The sequence below is a fragment of the Mesoplodon mirus genome (assembly GCF_964341445.2).
Source record: "Mesoplodon mirus genome assembly, chromosome: 15".
Classification (NCBI taxonomy): domain Eukaryota; kingdom Metazoa; phylum Chordata; class Mammalia; order Artiodactyla; family Ziphiidae; genus Mesoplodon; species Mesoplodon mirus.
In genome coordinates, this window is record NC_138991.1 from 29610861 (window position 1) to 29629645 (window position 18785).

An 18785-nucleotide genomic window follows, 5' to 3' on the forward strand; every position below is an offset into this window, starting at 1 on the left:
ACAGGGAACAGCACAGTGTATTTTTTCACGGATATTCTTCCATGACGAGGATCTACTCCATACAGTAAACAGTTGTAGGAACACATATTTTCCCTCTGGGACTCCAAAATTTTGAATGGAAAAAAAAATGCAATCTATCCACAAGTATCTTTGCTGAAATAGGCCCCATGCAGAAAAGGTAGCTTCTCCCCTCGGAGGGCAGTGCAGCTCTGCCAACACGCAGCTAAGCAAGCTGTCACCAGCCTAGGGGGCTGCTCAACCCTCCCAACTGGTGTGCACACCCACCTGCAAACCCTCATGCATCAGATGCACCTGCAAATGCAACTTCTTGTCCCTTCAGGCCATTGAGCCAAATTACAATCTGACAGGGTTGCAGTGACTGCTCACGGCTGCCCTGTGACAGTCCCACTTTGTGTGGGTGCAGGTGGGGTAGAGGAGGATGATGACGCAGACAAGAGGAAGCCCACAGCGGACGTCAACCATTGCTTTATTAAGGCTCGGAGTGGTTTGCCAGTCAGAGGGGCCGACTCATTCACTCCACAGATCCTTGCCATGCTCCACTTTGGGGTGACACTGAAGGTGGAGGCTCTCTCTGAGATCCCGAGCCACATTCACATCCACGTTGTAGGCTGAGGGGTGTGTGTAGACGACCTGGGGGGCCTCAGAGGGTGGGGCTGGCTCTAGCAGGCCCTGGGCTCTGGCAGGGCGTGCTGGCAGGGAGGCACGGGAGGGCAGGGACATCTCCCCCATCCCTCCCAGCTCAAACTATGGCTTTGTTATCCTTTTGCCACTTGAGCAGGCGTGGAGAGCCCCTTCCCTGACCCCTCACTCCGCAGGCCCATGTGCTACGCTGTGGGAGGAGACAAAGGGAAAGCCCGCGAGAAAGCAGAGGCCCCCCTGTGCCTGGGACCTGGCCAGACCTCAGGGGCTTTGACCCCCCACTCACTCCTCCTCAGCTCCTCCCAGCGATGGGTCTTCTCAGGTTGAGGCCAGTCACTCAGAAGTGAACCCGCAGAACGTCCTGGCTGGCAAATGGCCGCTGGCAGGCTATGCATGTCATGGGTAGGGAGCGTTGCTTCTCACCCAGGCAGGGCCGGCACAGGAGATGGCCACAGGGAAGCTGGTACACGGGCTCCTTTTTGAAGTAGGGAGAGAACACTCTTTTGCAGGATGTGCATTCTGGGCCCAGGATGCTCCCAAGCTGCTCTGGTGAATCAGGGAAGAAAATAGGCCAGGGTTAGGAAAAGCTGCCCCCAGTCCAGGCTCCGTCCTGGAGGCGGGCATGTGCCTGGAGTAGGACAAGAAGCTTCCCTACCCTGCATCCCTTCAGCAGCCTGGCTTCCTCCCTCCCGAGGCCGCCTCCGACTCATCTGGGAGGAGAGGATGCCAGGGAGCCTGAGAATCTGGGGAGCCTCCTCTCCATAATCAAATCTCGGTGCTCCAATGAATGCTCAAGAAAAGCTGGCTTCTGAGGGCTGCTGGGCAGCACTGGGCCCTTCCTGCTGCTCTCCCAGCAAGATGGACTTTCCCCTGGATAGGCTGCCAAGGTCACAAGCTCACCCTGACAACCTTGATAAACTGCAAGAAAGGTGAGATGTGACAAGAAGAAAAAGCAAAAAATGGTCTGAGGTACCCAGGTTGGGCAGGTCAAGGGGGGACGGAGGTCACCAGAGGGGCAGGGCTGAGTTCTGTCTGTAGCAGACCTGCCTGCTGAGCCTGGCACCTGAGTCCCTTTAGCCCTGTAGCCCAGCAGCCCCCCTCCTGACCCATCAATCCCTTTCTTGTGCTGCAGGCTCTCTCCTTCACGCTTCCCACAGGGTCTCCTGAACGAGGGCCACAGCGGGCAGGCCTTGCCACCCCTCCTCCCCAAGCTATACCTGCTGCTCTTCTCTCGTGGCCCTTGCCTAGGGAGGCTGCTCTTTCCCCCCCAGTCCACTCCCATCTGGAGAGGGCAAGGATGACCTTTTGGGTGAAGAGCCATAAGAATGAAAGGGAGCCAGCCATGCATGAGTGAAAGGGGCAGCAAGTACAAAGAGTGGCTGGTCTATTAAAGAAACAGAAAAGACAAAGGTGTGATGTGTGAGAGAGTGGCAGAGGAGGGTGGAGCAGGGCTGGAACATGCAGGACCTCACAGGCAGCAATTTATATTTTATTCCAAGTTCAACGGGATACCCTGGAAGGATTCTAAGAAGTGGAGTATCATGATCCGGCTTACATAAAAAGATCCCTCTCTGGGCTTCCCTGGTGGCGCAATGGTTGAGAGTCCACCTGCCGATGCAGGGGACATGGGTTCGTGCCCTGGTCCGGGAGGATCCCACATGCCACGGAGTGGCTGGGCCCGTGAGCCATGGCCGCTGAGCCTGCGCGTCCGGAGCCTGTGCTCCGCAACGGGAGAGGCCACAGCAGTGAGAAGCCTGCGTACCGCACACACACAAAAAAAAGATCCCTCTGGCTCCTATGAGGAGGATGGGCAAGGCAAGGGTGACTGTGGAGGAGCAGCAGAGGCTGCTACAGGAATCTGGGGGAGCAGTGCAGGAGCTGGGGCCAGGGGAGCAGCAAGAGTAATGGAGCAGAGAGGACATCCCTGAGATCTACTTTGGAGTAGTGTAAACAAGACTTGATGATGAATAGAATGTCAGGAATGTTGACGGAAACCGAGGATAACCTCCATGTTATAGGCTTGACCACAGGGTAGAAGATGCTTGCTCTTTACCAGTGACTGGATGATGGGGGGCTATGGGGAAAAACCTTTGGAGGCGCCTGCAGTTCTGAGTTAGAAATTCACTTAAGATATCCATGAATTTCCCACATAGAGGCACCAAGAAGCTGTAAGGGAGGTCAGGGTCTGAGTTCCAAGGAGAGGAAGGAGCTACAGGTGAATATGGGCAGTCACAGGCCAAGTGGGCTCTCCCTTGAGTGACACAGAGTATAGAGAAGTGGGTCTAAGACAAGAGTCTGGAAGAGAAGGAAGAATCAGCAATGGAAACTGAAGAGAGACTCTTGAAAATGGGGAGAAAAAGAGCATAACATCCGGAAGGCCAAGACAGGTGTTTCAGAAAGGAGAGGCTGGTTAGCCACAATAGACGCTGCTGAGAGGGTAAGTGACCATTGAATTTGGGGTCATGGAAATTGCTGGTCACCTGGAGAAGACAGGTTCTGGGAATGATTAGGATGGAAACATAATCAGAGAGACAGGGAGGAGGGGACAAGGGCAGAAAAGGTAAGATGGCCTGGGATCCAGGCAATAAGAGAACAGACTAACTTTGGATAGGCAGGAGGAAGCAAGTGTATACCTTATCATTAGTCCCACCAGATTTCATCTTGTAAAAAATGCTCCAGATTCTCTCACTTTGTATCCTAACCGATTCTATCATCCACTGTGGTCCCAGGTTCATTTTAGGCAAAACTTAGCTCAGTAAGCTATCACTGTTCTAAGATACTGGTGAAAATGTTAATAGGAAGGGATGAAGATGACATACTCAACTTGAAACCACCCTCCACATTTACATAAAGTACCCCAGATGTCAGATGAGAGACAGACTACATAAGAAAAATAAGCAAGAAGGGAGAAACAAACAAAAGTCCTCAGGACAGAGTAATTAACATTAGATCTTACCAAAAAACACCAATCCTCAACGCCACAGAATTACTAAGAATTGACTAACGGAAGACTTTCTTGTGAAGAGTTAAACTTCATAGGCAGCCCTTGAACTCACCCTGGAAAAGTAAAGGCCTGGGTGTTGGAGCTAAGGAGCCTGGGCATAGAGGTTCACAGAGCCCCAGAGGCATGGCCCAGCATCCTGTTCAAGGGCTCTGAGGAGATAGACAGGGCCCCTCTTACCCAAGCTGGAGCCTGGCCTCCAGGAAGTACTGCTCCCTCTTGTGCTGAGGTGCTGGAGCTGTCCTCTGGTCAGCCGAGCTGTGAAGGAGGGCATGGAGCCAAGGGTTGACGTCAAGGCAATTTCCAAGCTTTGCGACAGCTTTTGCTCATGGGATACTGGACCTGCTGAGAGACGCACAGACCACAATATCCAGAGAGTTTTGGCAAAAGCGAAGACCAAAACACAAAGTCCTCTGAGAACCACAAATGGTACTTCTAACTTCAAACAGACACAAACATAAAGAAGGTCCTCCCTAATGTCTACTAATAGACTGTGATGACAGGATACCAGGAGTTAAAGCCCTGGGGTCCCTGGCAGTTCTTACCCATCCCACACTGCTTTCAGGATTCCTGGGCTCTGCGCTAGCTTTTCTCCTCCTGTACAAATTGCTGGGCAGGCCTGGGCCACCTCCTGGCTCACCTGTGGAACTGTACCCTACTTTCTTTAGGCCTCCCTGCCTGCCAAGGAAATGACTGGGGCAAGTAAACGCCCAGTTTTGTACCCCTGCTCCCTGCCCCCATTCCCTCCCCAACAGGCTTAGTCTGCTCTTTCCCCATCTCCTCCCTGCTAGGGCCCCTCAACTCTGCAGAGCCACTGGCCTGCACTCCCTTGGTGTTCGTGTCCTCTTGCTTCCTAGGTAAAGCAAAGCAGTTATTATCGAGTGGAATAATGAAGACCTCACTCCACTATCTATAGGGCCTTCTCTGGATATGGGCTGAGGGTGAAGGTAACAGGAGATGGGGACAGCTGCTGAAGAAAGGACCTAGAGATCTGCCTGATAGCAGGGTACCCCAAAGTGGGGAGTGGAATGTTTGGTCTACAGTATGTAGGACATAGGATATCAGCTTGAGGCCTTGAAGGAGCACTGGTCAGCGTGGTCCTGTGTCACCAACAAATCTGTCAAGGACAACACCACTGGAAACCTCCACAAACATCAAGGTCTAAGTACCTTTCTCCTCATCTTGCCCCACTGCACCTCAGATGCTTCCAGGAGTTTCTGGTGGTCTTGTTAACTAAAATTTACACTGAAAGCCAGAGAAGATACATACGTAACCTTTAAGTGTGCTATTTGCATAAGCCTTTTAGACTAAGAGAGGAACTTTAAAGATTGATACAGGTGGATGGACCTAGAGTCTGTCATACAGAGTGAAGTAAGTCAGAAAGAGAAAAACAAATACCGTACGCTGACGCATATATATGGAATCTAAAAAAAACGGTACTCATGAACCTAGTGGCAGGACAGGAATAAAGATGCAGACGTAGAGAACAGACTTGAGGACACGGGAGGGAAGAGGAAGCTGGGACGAAGTGAGAGAGTGGCATTGACATATATACACTACCAAATGTAAAATGAATGGCTAGTGGGAAGCTGCAGCATAGCACAGGGAGATCAACTCGCTGCTCTGTGACGACCTAGAGGGGTGGGATAGGGAGGGTGGGAGGGAGGCTCAAGAGGGAGGGGATATGGGGATATACGTATACATATAGCTGATTCACTTTGTTATACAGCGGAAACTAACACAACATTGTAAGGCAATTATACTCCAATAAAAATGTTTTAAAAAAAGAATGATAGAATCTAAACAGACTAGTTTTCATAAACAAAAAGAAAAAGTTGTCAAAGAGCTATCTCCAAAAGCACCAAGCACTGACAATCACAGGGGAATTCTACCAAACATGTAAAGAGTAAATGAAGGACTTCCCTGGTGGTGCAGTTGTTAAGACTCCATGCTCCCAATGCAGGGGGCCCGGGTCCGATCCCTGGTCAGGGAACTAGATCCCACATGCCGCAACTAAAAAGAAAGAAAGATCCCGCACACAGCAACTAAAAAAAAAAGAAGATCCCGCATGCCGCAATGAAGACCTCGCACGCAGCAACAAAGATCCTGCATGCTGCAGCTAAGACCCGGCATAGACAGATAAATAGATAGATAGATAGACAGACAGATAGATAGGAAGGAAGGAAGGAAGGAAGGAAGGGAGGGAGGGAGGGAGGGAGGGAGGGAGGGAAGGGAGGGAAGGAGGGAGGGAGGAAGGGAGGAAGGGAAGAAGGGAAGAAGGAAAGAAGGAAGGAAGGAAGAGTAAATGATTCTAATACTACTAAGTTGTTCCAGAGTTTAGAAAAGGGAAATTTCCTAATTCTTCTTATGGAGCAAATCATTGATACCAAAACCTGACAGAAGATGATGTGTACTTGTACACACACACACACACACAACTGCAGTCCAATCTCATTAATGAAGGCAAAAATCCTAAATAAAAACACTAGCAAACAGAATTAAGCAGTACACCGAAAGCAGCATGACCAAATGGAGTTTCTTGCAGGAATGTAACTGGTTCAATAGTAAGAAGCCTATTAATGTACTTTACTGTATTAAAAGATCTAAGGATGAAAAATCGTATCATCTCTACTGATATTGAAAAGGCATTAGACAAAATCCAACCACCAATCTTGGGTAAATACATTGAATAAAATAGGAATCAGTGGTGTGGGAGAGTGTCTGAAATGGCCCCCAATGAATCCCACCTGAACTTAGTAACTTGCTCCTTACAGAATACAATAAAAGTGATGGGATGTCACTCTGTGATTAGGTTCTACAAGACTGACTTCCACTTGTTTGCACATGCTGGTGTACACAGCTACCATGTTGTGTGCTGCCCTTGAGAGGCCCATATGGCAAGGAATTGAGGGCAGAATCCAGGCACCAGACAAAAGGGAAGTGAAGCCCCCAGTGCAACAATTCAGCAAGGAACTGAATCCTGCAACAATCACATGAGTGAGCTTGGAAGTGAATCCTTCCCCAGTCAAGGCTTGAGATGGCTGCAGCCCTGCCAACACCTTGATAGCAGCCTTGGAAGACCCTAAAGCAGACAATCCAGCTAAGCAATGCCTAGATTCCTGACCAGAGAAGCTGTAAGATAATAAATGTGTGGTTCTTTAAGCCAGTAAGTTTTGGTGTAATTTAAGCCAGCAAAGCATAAAACAAAGGGCAAGTGCCAAGTGTCACCGGGAGGAGTAGAGATGACGACGGGCTTGGACATAAGACGAGGGATTACCTGTTGAACAATCCATGAGCTCACTGGCAGCTTTCATTTTCTTAGCAGTGTGCTCTGAGGTAGTGGGTGAGACCAGAAGGCTTGTGGTAGAAAAACAGGAAGCATTTAAGCCAAGGCTACTGTCTGGGGCATGTTCACCCTGCTCCATCTTCCTTTTCTGAGAGGGCAGAGCAATGGAAGAAGGGGTCACTGCCAATGCAGTCTGAGCTCTCCCAAGCAGGTGGCAGCCAGGGATGGAGTGCTGGAGCAGGAAATGGTCGATCCGGGCCTTCAAGGAGGGGTGAGGCAGGGGCTGGGAGTGTGGAGTAAAGGCTACTCCTGTGAAAGGGTCACTGGGCACTCGGCCCCATGCGGCTTCACTATGGTTACACTTCTCCAGCGTGCTCTGGTCAATGACCTTGCCTGAGGGCAGCAGCATGGGGTAAGGCATGATCTCCAGGGTGATGGGATCCAGGAACTCTTCAGGTACATCCCGAATTACCTCAGCCAGCTCCAGTAGGCTGGAGGGGGCCTGCTGGCCCTCAGACTGGCCCCCAGAATCACAGTCACTCTCCATGGGCAAGGCCGGGGCCTGTAGAGACAAGTCCTGAGGGAGGCTCTCTGAGGCAACCAGCAAAACACTGTCTATCACCTCCTGAGAGCAGGTTTTGGCTGGCTGACCCCATACTTCCAACCGCTTGATACAAGGGATACCACTGCCTGTCACATGGGTGATACAAATCTTGAGATGGGCCACATGACTAAGAGAAAGAGCCCCTTTATTCCAGAGCTCCTGGGCCACAACAGCAGGGGAGGGAAGTGTGGCTTCCATTGGGCCAAAAGGTGGCCTGGCTTTGAAGCCCCTGTGGCTAAACACCACTTGGCTCTGGTTTTTCAACAAGACTTTGCCCACCAAAGTGAACGCTTCTTTGTCCGGAATGGATGGCTCATCTGGGCCTGGGGTCTGGCACTCGGGGGTACTCCAAGACACTCTGCTGGACAAGGCAGATGTATACATTTCCAGGCCAGTGACAGTCTGGCCTCCCCCAGCTGTGAGGTCTATGTTAATCCTACAGATTTCCACATTGAAGGGAAAGGAAACTGTCACATAGACTGGTGGCTTAATGAAATACTCTGTCCTAAAACCATGACTTCTCTTTGTGAGGTCTTCAGAGATGAGATTTTCTACTTCATAACCATCAGCTGATATCTAGATTTAATGACAAAAATGAGACACATTGATTTGACGAGATCCAAATGAAGACAACTAGTTTTCAACAACTTGTCACTTCTAAGAAAACTCTTTAAAGAAAATCTGAAGTTCCTCATTTGAAATTTCCTCTATTACATCAAATTTTCCTGGGGTTTTCTTTTCTTTTTCTTTTTTTGGCAGGCATCCAAGATCAGGTCAAAGGCTGAGGGCAACTGTGTCCCCAAATACTGCCCATCCTTAAAAAATGAGCAATAAAACTCTGCCTAACCAACAAAAAATCCCTTCAAAATAACATGTCTGTGAAAAGGGGGCAGATTTACAAGTGTTTTTTGGATTGTTTTTGGGTTTTGGGGTTTTTTTTGTTTTTAAATTCAGAGGATGAAAATGTACAGATTTAGGGAAAAATAAAGATGTTCACTGAAGTTCCCAATTTTGTACTTGGACTCTATCAATTATAAGAGTTTCCCTGGGAAGGCATAACAAAGGAACTTCTTGTAAATCTATGAATGATGAAACTTGGAAAAAAAAGTTTGCACAGAGACAAGGACCACAAAAGACTATGGGAAATTTAAAACAGTGAATGTGCTAGGGGTGGGATTGTGAGTAGCTTTTTCCTTTCTCCCTTTTAATGTTTCCAATACTTGTTATAACCAATGGAAATTTTAAGATATCCTTGTCTGAAGGAGTCAGCTTAACAATCTGGGAACCAGAAATAATGTGTTGTGTGCAAAAATCCCAAACTGGGGAAGAAGTTCAATTCTCCCCTTGGAGTTTCCTTACTCCCTGCTCTGGACTGTGGAAGATATCCAGCTTTGTACAAAAGGGGAGGCAGCTTAATTCAAATAATAAAGAAGAAGGAATCCATATAACAAATATAAGCCATTATTTGTAGCATGAGAAGTTAGCAAGAACAACAGCATGGGAGAGAGAGAATTTCTACCTTCACCTTGACCTTGAGTGAAATTAAAATTTATTGTCAAAGGGAAGAGAACCCTCCACAAAATGAGTCACAACTCAGCTTGTAACGGTGCTGTCTGACTCTAGAGGTGCAGTCTGACCCATGCTTACCTAAATATCATCTGGTAGACTCTAAAACAATGAGGGTGAAAGCACATTAAGCCTGAATTAAGTCTACATACACAGGCAGGAAATGGGGAAAAACATGAAAAATAGATGTCATATATTTACTTAGGTGTATATACTTGTTTTGTTTACCTTGTTGCAGTAAATTCTTGGTCTGAACTGTGGGAGGCAAAGATTTATTACCATCCTTACGGCTGAAAGGATAGCTTCCAAGCATCAGAAATAGCCTTAAATGAAAAAATAAAACTTGGTATTAGACAAGTTAAAATTCAAATCTAAACTTTTAGGAGTTGATTCATAAGATCAGCTTGGTGCTTTGTGACCACCTAGAGGGGTGGGATAGGGAGGGTAAGAGGGAGGGAGACGCAAGAGGGAAGAGATATGGGGATATATGTATATGTATAGCTGATTCACTTTGTTATAAGGCAGAAACTAACATACCATTGTAAAGCAATTATACTCCAATAAAGATGTTAAAAAAAAAAGAGATGAGAATCAAACAGGATAACAATAAAACTTTAACACACACACATTCTCATGGTCTATACTCACTCTTTTTGTATACTACATGGGATACTGGGAAATTAGTCACTGAAAAATTACAAAGCAGATTTCTTTTGCAGACTGTGTAGTCTGGTTCTCTGCATGACAGCTGTTCTAAAGCCCCAGTGGAGGCAAGGGCCTATCAGCTCTTCAGGGGGCTCCCCACAGGAAAGAGAGGGTCAAAAGTGGATGAGCTCAGGGCTTCCCTGGTGGCGCAGTGGTTGAGGGTCTGCCTGCTGATGCATGGGACACGGGTTCGTGCCCCGGTCTGGGAAAATCCCACATGCCGCGGAGCGGCTAGGCCCGTGAGCCATGGCCGCTGAGCCTGTGCGTCTGGAGCCTGTGCTCCGCAACGGGAGAGGCCACAACAGTAAGAGGCCTGCGTACCGCAAAAAAAAAAAAAGTGGATGAGCTCAAAGAAAAAAGAGGACTACTTAGCCAGAAGGTTTAGAATGAAAAGGGTCACAGAAAATAATCACAGTGGTGCTATGCATCATTGTCATTTAACACTTGTTAATGCAATTATGTTTTCTTATTAACACGAAAACAATTAGAAGAATCAAAAATGTCATTATTGAGAAGTAGAAAATCTTAAGAGTTGAAAAGCACCTTAAAAGAACATCTAGGAGCTTCCCTGGTGGCGCAGTGGTTAAGAGTCCGCCTGCCAATGCAGGGGACATGGATTTGAGCCCTGATCCGGGAAGATCCCACATGCCATGAAGCAACTAAGCCCGTGTGCCACAACTACTGAGCCTGCACTCTAGAGCCCGTGAGCCACAACTACTGAGCCCACGTGCTACAACTACTGAAGCCCACGCACCTTGAGCCCGTGTTCTGCAACAAGAGAAGCCACCGAGATGAGAAGCCCACACACCGCAAGGAAGAGTAGCCCCCACTCACTGCAACTAGAGAAAGCCCGCACGCAGCAATGAAGACCCAACACAGCCAAAAATAAATAAATTAATTTATATATATAAAGAACATCTAATCCAAATACAGCTGACCTTCGGGACTTCCCTGGTGGCACAGTGGTTAAGAATCTGCCTTCCAATGCAGGGGACATAGGTTCGATCCCTGGTCCGGGAAGATCCCACATGCCGCGGAACAACTAAGCCTGCATGCCTACAGCCTGTGCTCTGCAACAAGAGACGCCACTGCAATAAGAAGCCCACGCACTGCAATGAAGAGTAGACCCTGCTCACCGCAACGAGAGAGCCTGCACAGAGCAATGAAGACCCAATGCAGCCAAAAATAAATAAATTAAAACAAACAAACAAACACATCTGACCCTTGAACAACACAGGGTTTAAGGGCACTGACCCTCCACACAGGCGTTGAAAATCCATGTTTATCTTTACAGTGTGCCCTATGTATTGTTTCCACATAAGTGAATTCAACCAACCTCAAATTGTGTGGTACTGTCGTATGTATTTAGTGAAAAAAAATCCACATGTGAGTGGACCTGCATAGTTCAAACCGGTGCTGTTCAAGGGTCAACTGTAGTCATTTTGATGACCAATAAGCAGGGTAAGGGAAATGGATGAAGGTGGTTAAAAGGTACAAACTTCTAGTTAAGATAAATAAGTTCTGGGGATGTAATGTACAACATGGTGACTACAGTTAACAATGTATTGTATATTTGAAAGCTCCTAAGAGAACAGACCTTAAAAGTTCTCATCACAAGACAAAAAAAAAATGTAATTATGTGAGGTGACAGATGTTAACTAAGCTTATTATGGTAATCATTTCACAATATATACATATATTAAATCATTATGTTGTACACCTTAAACTTACACAATGTTATATGTCCGTTATAGCTCAATAAAACTGAAATCAAAAGACTAATGTCCAACAGCCTTCATTTTTCTCTGTAGAGAAGCAGGGAAGGCACTAGAAACATCCCTTCCAGTGGTAAGCCTCTCCAACGAATTTGAACTCCTTGAATGAGGCCAGCCAGCCATTCTATGCTTTTCCATCTAACAGACAAGGCCATGAAAAACTCCCAATAGCGACAGGGCCACCCTCTGGGGTCTTGGTATTGTCGTGCTCAGTAAGTGCCACTTGCAGAGGCCAGGCATGTTGGGCATCCTGCAACATTTTAGTGAGTAGTTTCTGCACAGTGAAGATCTGCCATGAGACCTGTGAATGTTTATTATCTCAGCCTAGCCCCTATGTCAGTTTTACATATAAACACAGAATATTTTTTAACATGGTTTTAATACATGCTGAATTTTCTAGGAAGGGAACTTCCATGTAAACCACAGGAAGATCATACTTTGTTTACTTCAGGTCTTTACCAAGAAGTGTTCACTTCTGAAAACCACATCACTGTGGTATTCAGAAATGCTAATATATCTGACAGTCCACATTTGTAGAAGTCTGCATTCATGTTGATTCCACATGTTGGTAAAAGCTTTTGATTACTTTTTTTTTTTTTTTTGGCTGTGCCACGCAGCTCACGGGATCTCAGTTCCCCAACCAGGGATCGAACCTGGGCCCCCTGCAGTGGAAGTGAGGAGTCTTAACCATTGAGTCACCAGGGAAGTCCCTCAGTTATCCTATTGAGCTCATTGATTTTAACAAATTTTCAGGGATTTGGGGGGGCAGGAGGTTCTACAATCTCAATAATAATGAGAGCCTCTTTCTTAAATGGCAACTCTTTTATTTCTGTCTTTCATCTTACTATATTAGCTAGAACTGCCAGAATTATATAAAATATTAGAGTTGCCATGCTTGTTTTGTTCCCATTAGAAAACACCTCTAGTGTTTCATCTTTGAACACAGTGCTGATTGTTAGACTGAAATATTCTATGTTAATAAAGCACTCTGATTTTCATAGGTTTTTGAAAATCAGGGATATGCTTTGAATTCTGATTGTCTCTATATATTGAGTTTTATTATTTTTCTTATTTGACAGATTAAGGAGATATAACACATTTTCCAATTTTTTTAAATAAATAAATTTATTTATTTTTGGCTGTGTTGGGTATTCGTTGCTGCGCGCAGGGTTTCTCTAGCCGCGGTGATCAGGGGCTACTCTTCGTTGTAGTGCGCGGGCTTCTCATTCTGGTGGCTTCTCTTGTTTTGGAGCTCGGGCTCTAGGCGTGTGGGCTTCAGTAGTTGTGGCACAGGGGCTCAGTAGTTGTGGCTCATGGGCTCTAGAGTGCAGGCTCAGTAGTTGTGGCGCATGGGCTTAGTTGCTCCGCATAATGTGGGATCTTCCCGGACAAGGGATTGAACCTGTGTTCCCTACATTGGCAGGCAGATTCTTAACCACTGTGCCACCAGGGAAGTCCCAAAATTTCCAATTTTAAGCCATCTTTTTATTCCTAAGATAGGCTCTAGTTGGTTGTGGAAGATTGTTCTTTAAATGTTTTTCAAACTCTACTGAATTTGATTGGTCATATTTAATTTTAGATGAGATAACACTGCACATTCATGTAACATTTACAAGTCCTATGCTAGGAACTGGAGTGGAAATAAAAATGAAATGGTCAGGTGGTGAAACTATTCTGTATGATACTGTAATACATGGCATTATACATTTGTGAAAATCCACAGAACTGTACAACACAAAGAATAAACCTTAATGTAAACTATGGATGTCAAATAAAAATAATATATCAATATTGGCTTACCAATTATAATAGATATACCACATTAATGCAAGATGTTAATAATAGGGAAACTGTATGCAAGGGAGAGGACATATATGGGTACCCTCTGTATTATTTGATCAATTTTTCTGTAAGCCTAAAACTACTCTTAAATAGTCTAATAACAATAAAAATAAAATAATAATAATAATAATAATAAAGAATGATTGGGGAAAAAGTGACTGAAAACAAATTAGGACTGGAGAGCAAACTGAAACAAGTGACTGTGCCATTACAGGATTAGAGTAGCAGACCCTTTAAAGGAAATCTTACAAATCATGGTATCTGTTTCTTTGGGAAATAGTGATGCCCAAACATTGTAGGATCCTGTACGACTCTGGTTGCCACTGAGGTCTGTGTATGATCTTTTCCTCTCTCTTGTTCCAACACTCCTGATCTTTTAAGGCAAGTATTTCCTGCCTTAATGTTTAACACAGAAAAAAAAGAATGGCGCACCATATGAAAATGCAAACAGTCTCATCCAGGAAGACGGCCTCCTCAGCTCTGCCTAGGAAATAGACAAGCTACCTGAATTCACTGCAAACACTCTCCAGTGAATACTTACAAATTATAGACTCTTTATCCAAATTTGGCATCTAAGTACAAGAGAGACCGTGTCTGAGTATAAGCTGGGGACCACAGACCATGGCTAAAGTGCCCTGCAGTTCAGAGAAGCAGCTTGGAGCCAGACAATATGGCATTATAAGACAGCAAGATAATAAATATTTATAAGCAGATATCAATTTTCATTACAAAGATTTTTTTATTACAAAATATTTTAGATAAAAAGGTAAAGAATATAACATAGTAGACACTCTTCTACCCACCACCTAGATTTAGCAAATGCTAACATTTTGCCACGTTCATGTCTCATTAATGTACCTTAATGATAATTTACCGTGTATTATCTTGCAACATGCTTTTCTATTAAGCATTACTATTTTAGGTTTTTTCATGTTGAAATGTGTATATCTAGTTTGTTCATTTTAACTTCTTCATAGTATTCCACTGTATGACTAAAACACAGTTTATTTCTCCATTGACCTATCACTTATATTTTTAATTTTTTTACTATGAAAAAAAGCTGCAGTAAATATTCTCTATAAGTCTTTTTGTGGGGAAAAAAAGTTAAATAACGCGGTCCTGTCCTCAAGTCTTGAAGCATTACAAACTTCAACAGTGATTATGGAATACAAAGGTTTGTAACAGAGCTTTTCACAGATGACATTAAGAGTAGGGAAGGATGGTCTAATCAATGTTTTTCAATTTGTTGTTTTAAAATCAAGTTATAGGTTGAAGAAAAGAAATATGAACTAAAAAAGTACAAAATACCAAAGTGCACATAGTGCATTATCTCATGAGACTTTTGTTTCAGTTTTATACAAATACATATAACAAATATATACTAGGTTCAATATAAATGTACTGTGGCTTTTGATGAAAAAGACTGAAAACATTGGCCAAAGGTATACCCAGAAGTCAGGGAAGAACTCACAGGAGTAACGTTTGAACTAGAGACAACTAAGACACATGTCTGACCTCATGGACAACTTTGAAGGACAGATACCACAGACTAGTGGTAAATCGTACAATATGTGCTTGACTATAGGAGCCAAGAGACAAGAACAGGAACAAAATAGGAAGGGCACTAGGGAGAAGGACCAGTAAGAGTCAAGGCACAGAAACAGGACAACGTGAGGCCAATCCAGGAAATGCTGACTATGCCACTCAGCTGGAGGAAGCAGGGCTGGAAAGGCATAGTTATAGTGCAACATTACTACCAGGAAACTGACAATGACACAATCTACTGATCCTACTCAGATTTCACCAGTTTTACATGTACTCATTTGTGTGTGCCTGTTTATTAAGTTCTGTGCAATTTTATTCTCTGCACAGATTTATGTAATCACTTTGTGTGTACCAAAGTCAAGATACAGAACAGTTCCATCACAAGGATCCCTTGTACTGTCCTTTTATAAATTCAAATACTCTATTACCACAGAAGTCTTAAAGTTCCTCACCCAGATCTAAGCTCCTCAACTGAAGACTCCAGTTTAATTCCACTACCCACACTATAAGAAACAAACCTGAGGGACTTCCCTGGTGGCGCAGTGGTTAAGAATCCACCTGCTAATGCAGCGGACATGGGTTCAAGCCCTAGTCCAGGAAAATCCCAGATACTGCAGGGCAACTAAGCCCATGCGCCACAACTACTGAGCCTGCTCTCTAGAGCCCGTATGCCACAACTACTGAAGCCTGCGCGCCTAGAGCCCATGCTCCACAACAAGAGAAGCCACCGCAATGAGAGGCCTGCGCATTGCAACGAAGAGTAGCCCCCGCTCGCCAAAACTAGAGAAAGCCTGGGCGCAGCCAAAAATAAATAAATAAATAAATTTATTAAAAAAAGAGGAAGAAGAATGAGGCTCCAGATACACGCTCAGAGTATTTCTTGCAGCTGACAGCCCCTACAGGACTGGATGTCCACACGGAGACAGACCTTTCTCCTCTGCCTCCCTGTACCAGGCTGAGGAAGGGAAAATGCAAGGGAAGGACTGAGAAGGGACCCAGAGGTAGGGTGACCAACAATATGGTATACCAAGGACTGAGGGTTTTTTTCAGAACGTGGAACTTTCACTGCTAAAACCAGGAAAGTCCCAAGCAAACTGGGACATCCTATCTGGAAGGTTTCTGTCTGTGCTTCCTTGGAGCTTAAAGCAGCCAAGCAAACCTTTTTGTTGCTGATGACTCAGAACCTAGAGGTGGGGAAGTGTGGAGGGATAACTTAGAAGAGAATAAGGTGACCATGACACTTTCTGGACACCTGTGCATCCATCTTCCTTTGGCTTACAAAGAAGTTGCCATAGCTGAGTTATACAAGCTGATTTTTGAGTCTCATGAAAATGTAATGGAAAGTAATTCTGGCAGATACACATATTTTAAAGACTAGGCTCAAACAGATTACAGAATAAAAAAAAAAGATTACCTGTCAAATAAGAGAAAAGCATTTAGCATCAAAGAGTGGGTGGAATACCAAGGCACTGAGCAATTTCATAAATTGGACATTTCAGCTTTTAAAGAAGTACAATACTTCTTATAATTTCCAAATTGAGTTACTGGTCCATCCAAGTAAAAAATATGACTTGTGTGCATTTTTTTTATAGCTGGTTAAAATGAAAGACAGCTGTCCCAGCCTATCCCACATAGTCACCCACCGATGAGAGGGAAGCAGGAAGACCAAAACACAGGTGTAGGCCCAAAAGAAGCTTGCAATGTTATATACCTGGAGCCAATTCACCCTTCAAGAGCTTAATATGTGCAAGATACTTTGCTAGGCACAAGTGGACACAGTTTTTACTCTTAAGAAACTCACAGGATCAAAACAAGGCACAGATGGGGAAGGGTTCTAATACCATTTACTCCGTACCTTAATAGCAGTGTCAGAAAAATTATATGGGAACCCAGGTAAGGCAACCAAGCTCCTCACATACAAACCTGACCCTAACTCTGTCCTTCTCCTCCAGGGCCTTATTCCATCTGTTCTTGCCTCTCTCTTGAATCTTCAACTTATCTCTGACTATTGGACCCTTTCCTCAACATGTAAACAACATTCAAGTCTCTTCTGCCCCCATCAGCCACCTCAAAAGAACCCAGCCTTGTCTATCTTAGGGTTGTCAATTTAGCAAATAAAAATTTTAAATGCCCACTTAAATCTGAAATTTGGATAAACAATGGATTTTTTTTGGTTGTTAGTTTAGTATAAGAATGTTCCATGTACTACTTGGGACATACTTACACTAAAACATTATTTATTGCACATTCAGCAAACTACGAATAGAAAGGAACTTCCTCAACACAATAAAGGACATTTATGAAAAATCCACAGCTAATATTATACTCAGTGGTGAAAGACTAAAAGCATTCCCCCTAAGATCCGGAACAAGACGGGGATGCCTGCTTTCACCACTACGATTCAACTTTGTCTAGAAGTTCTAGCCAGAGCAACTAGGGAAGAAAATGAAATTAAAAAGTATCCAAAGTGGAAAGGAAGACGTAAAACTATCTCTATACACAGATGACATGATCCCATATATAGAAAATCCTAAAGAATATACACATATACATACACAAAACTTAGAAGAGCTAATAAAAGAATTGAGCAAAGGTGCAGGGTAAATCAGTTGTATTTCTATATACTAGCAATAGCAATTCATAAAGGAAATTAAGAAAATTCCATCTACAATAGCATCAAAAAGAATAAAATACTTAGGAATAAATTTAACTGAGAAGGTGCAAAACTTACACACTGAAAACTACAAAATGTTGTTGAAAGAAATTAAAGACTGGACTTCCCTGGTGGCGCAGTGGTTAAGAATCCACCTGCCAATGCAGGGGACACGGGTTTGAGCCCTGGACAGGGGAGATCCCACATGCTGCGGAGCAACTAAGCCCATGCATCACAACTACTGAGCCTGCGCTCTAGAGACCGCGTGCCACAGCTACTGAAGCCCGCTAGCCTAGAGCCCGTGCTCTGCAACAAGAGAAGCCACCGCAATGAGAAGGCCGCGCACCACAATGAAGAGTAGCACCCCACTCGCTACAACTTGAGAGAAAGCCCATGCACAGCAACAAAGACCCAACACAACCTAAATAAATAAATAATTTTTTTTTTAAAGGAAAGAAATTAAAGAGCTAAGTAAATGGAAAGACATCCTGTGTTCATGGGTTGGAATACTTGATATTAAGATTGAAAAGCTACTAAACATCATCAGTCACTAGGGAAATGCAAATCAAAACCACAATAAGATATCACTTCACATCCACTAGGATGGCTATTTTTTTTAAATAGCAAAGATGTGGAGAAACTGGAACCCTAGTACATTCTGGCAGGAATGTAAAATGGTATAGCCACTGCGGAAGTATGGTGGTTCCTCAATAAGTTAAACATAGAATACATGACCCAGCAATTTCACTCCTAGGTATATACCCAAAAGTACTGAAAACAGGTGTTCAAACAAAAATTTGTATATGAGTGTCCACAGCAGCACTATTCATAATAGCTAAAATGTGAAAACAACCTGATGTCCATCAACTGATGAGTGGATAAATAAGCTATTGTATATATATGAAATGGAGTATTTTTTGGCCATAAAAAAGAATGAAGTACTAGTACATGCTGTAACACGGATGAACCTAGAAGATATTATGCCAAGTAGAAGTCAGACACAGAAAGCTGCATATTGTACAATTCCATTTATATGAAATATCCATATATGCAAATCCATAGAGACAAAGCAGATTAGTGGCTGCCAGGGTCTGAGGAAGGGGGAAATGTGGGGTGACTGCTTAATGGGTATGGAGTTTCCTTTGGGG

At 44.3% G+C, this 18785-nt stretch overlaps 1 protein-coding gene across 8 annotated transcripts in view; it reads right to left on the reverse strand.

Moving 5' to 3' along the window:
* Window positions 1-470: 470 nt before the first annotated feature.
* The window catches only part of UBOX5 (U-box domain containing 5), a 30415-nt gene continuing 12100 nt past the window's right edge, over window positions 471-18785 (reverse strand). For 5 of the 8 annotated variants that reach the window (XM_082645086.1, XM_082645088.1, XM_082645084.1 and 2 more), the window contains exons 2-5: window positions 9346-9440; window positions 6939-8127; window positions 3842-4006; window positions 471-1206 (exon numbers count right to left, since the gene is read on the reverse strand). In XM_082645086.1, coding sequence (XP_082501212.1) covers window positions 998-1206; window positions 3842-4006; window positions 6939-8127; window positions 9346-9399 — 1617 coding nt within the window. In that variant the 5' untranslated portion in view covers window positions 9400-9440 and the 3' untranslated portion in view covers window positions 471-997. The remainder of the gene's footprint in view (window positions 1207-3841; window positions 4007-6938; window positions 8128-9345; window positions 9441-18785) is intronic. The other 3 variants (XM_082645091.1, XM_082645089.1, XM_082645090.1) reach the window with 3 other exon arrangements.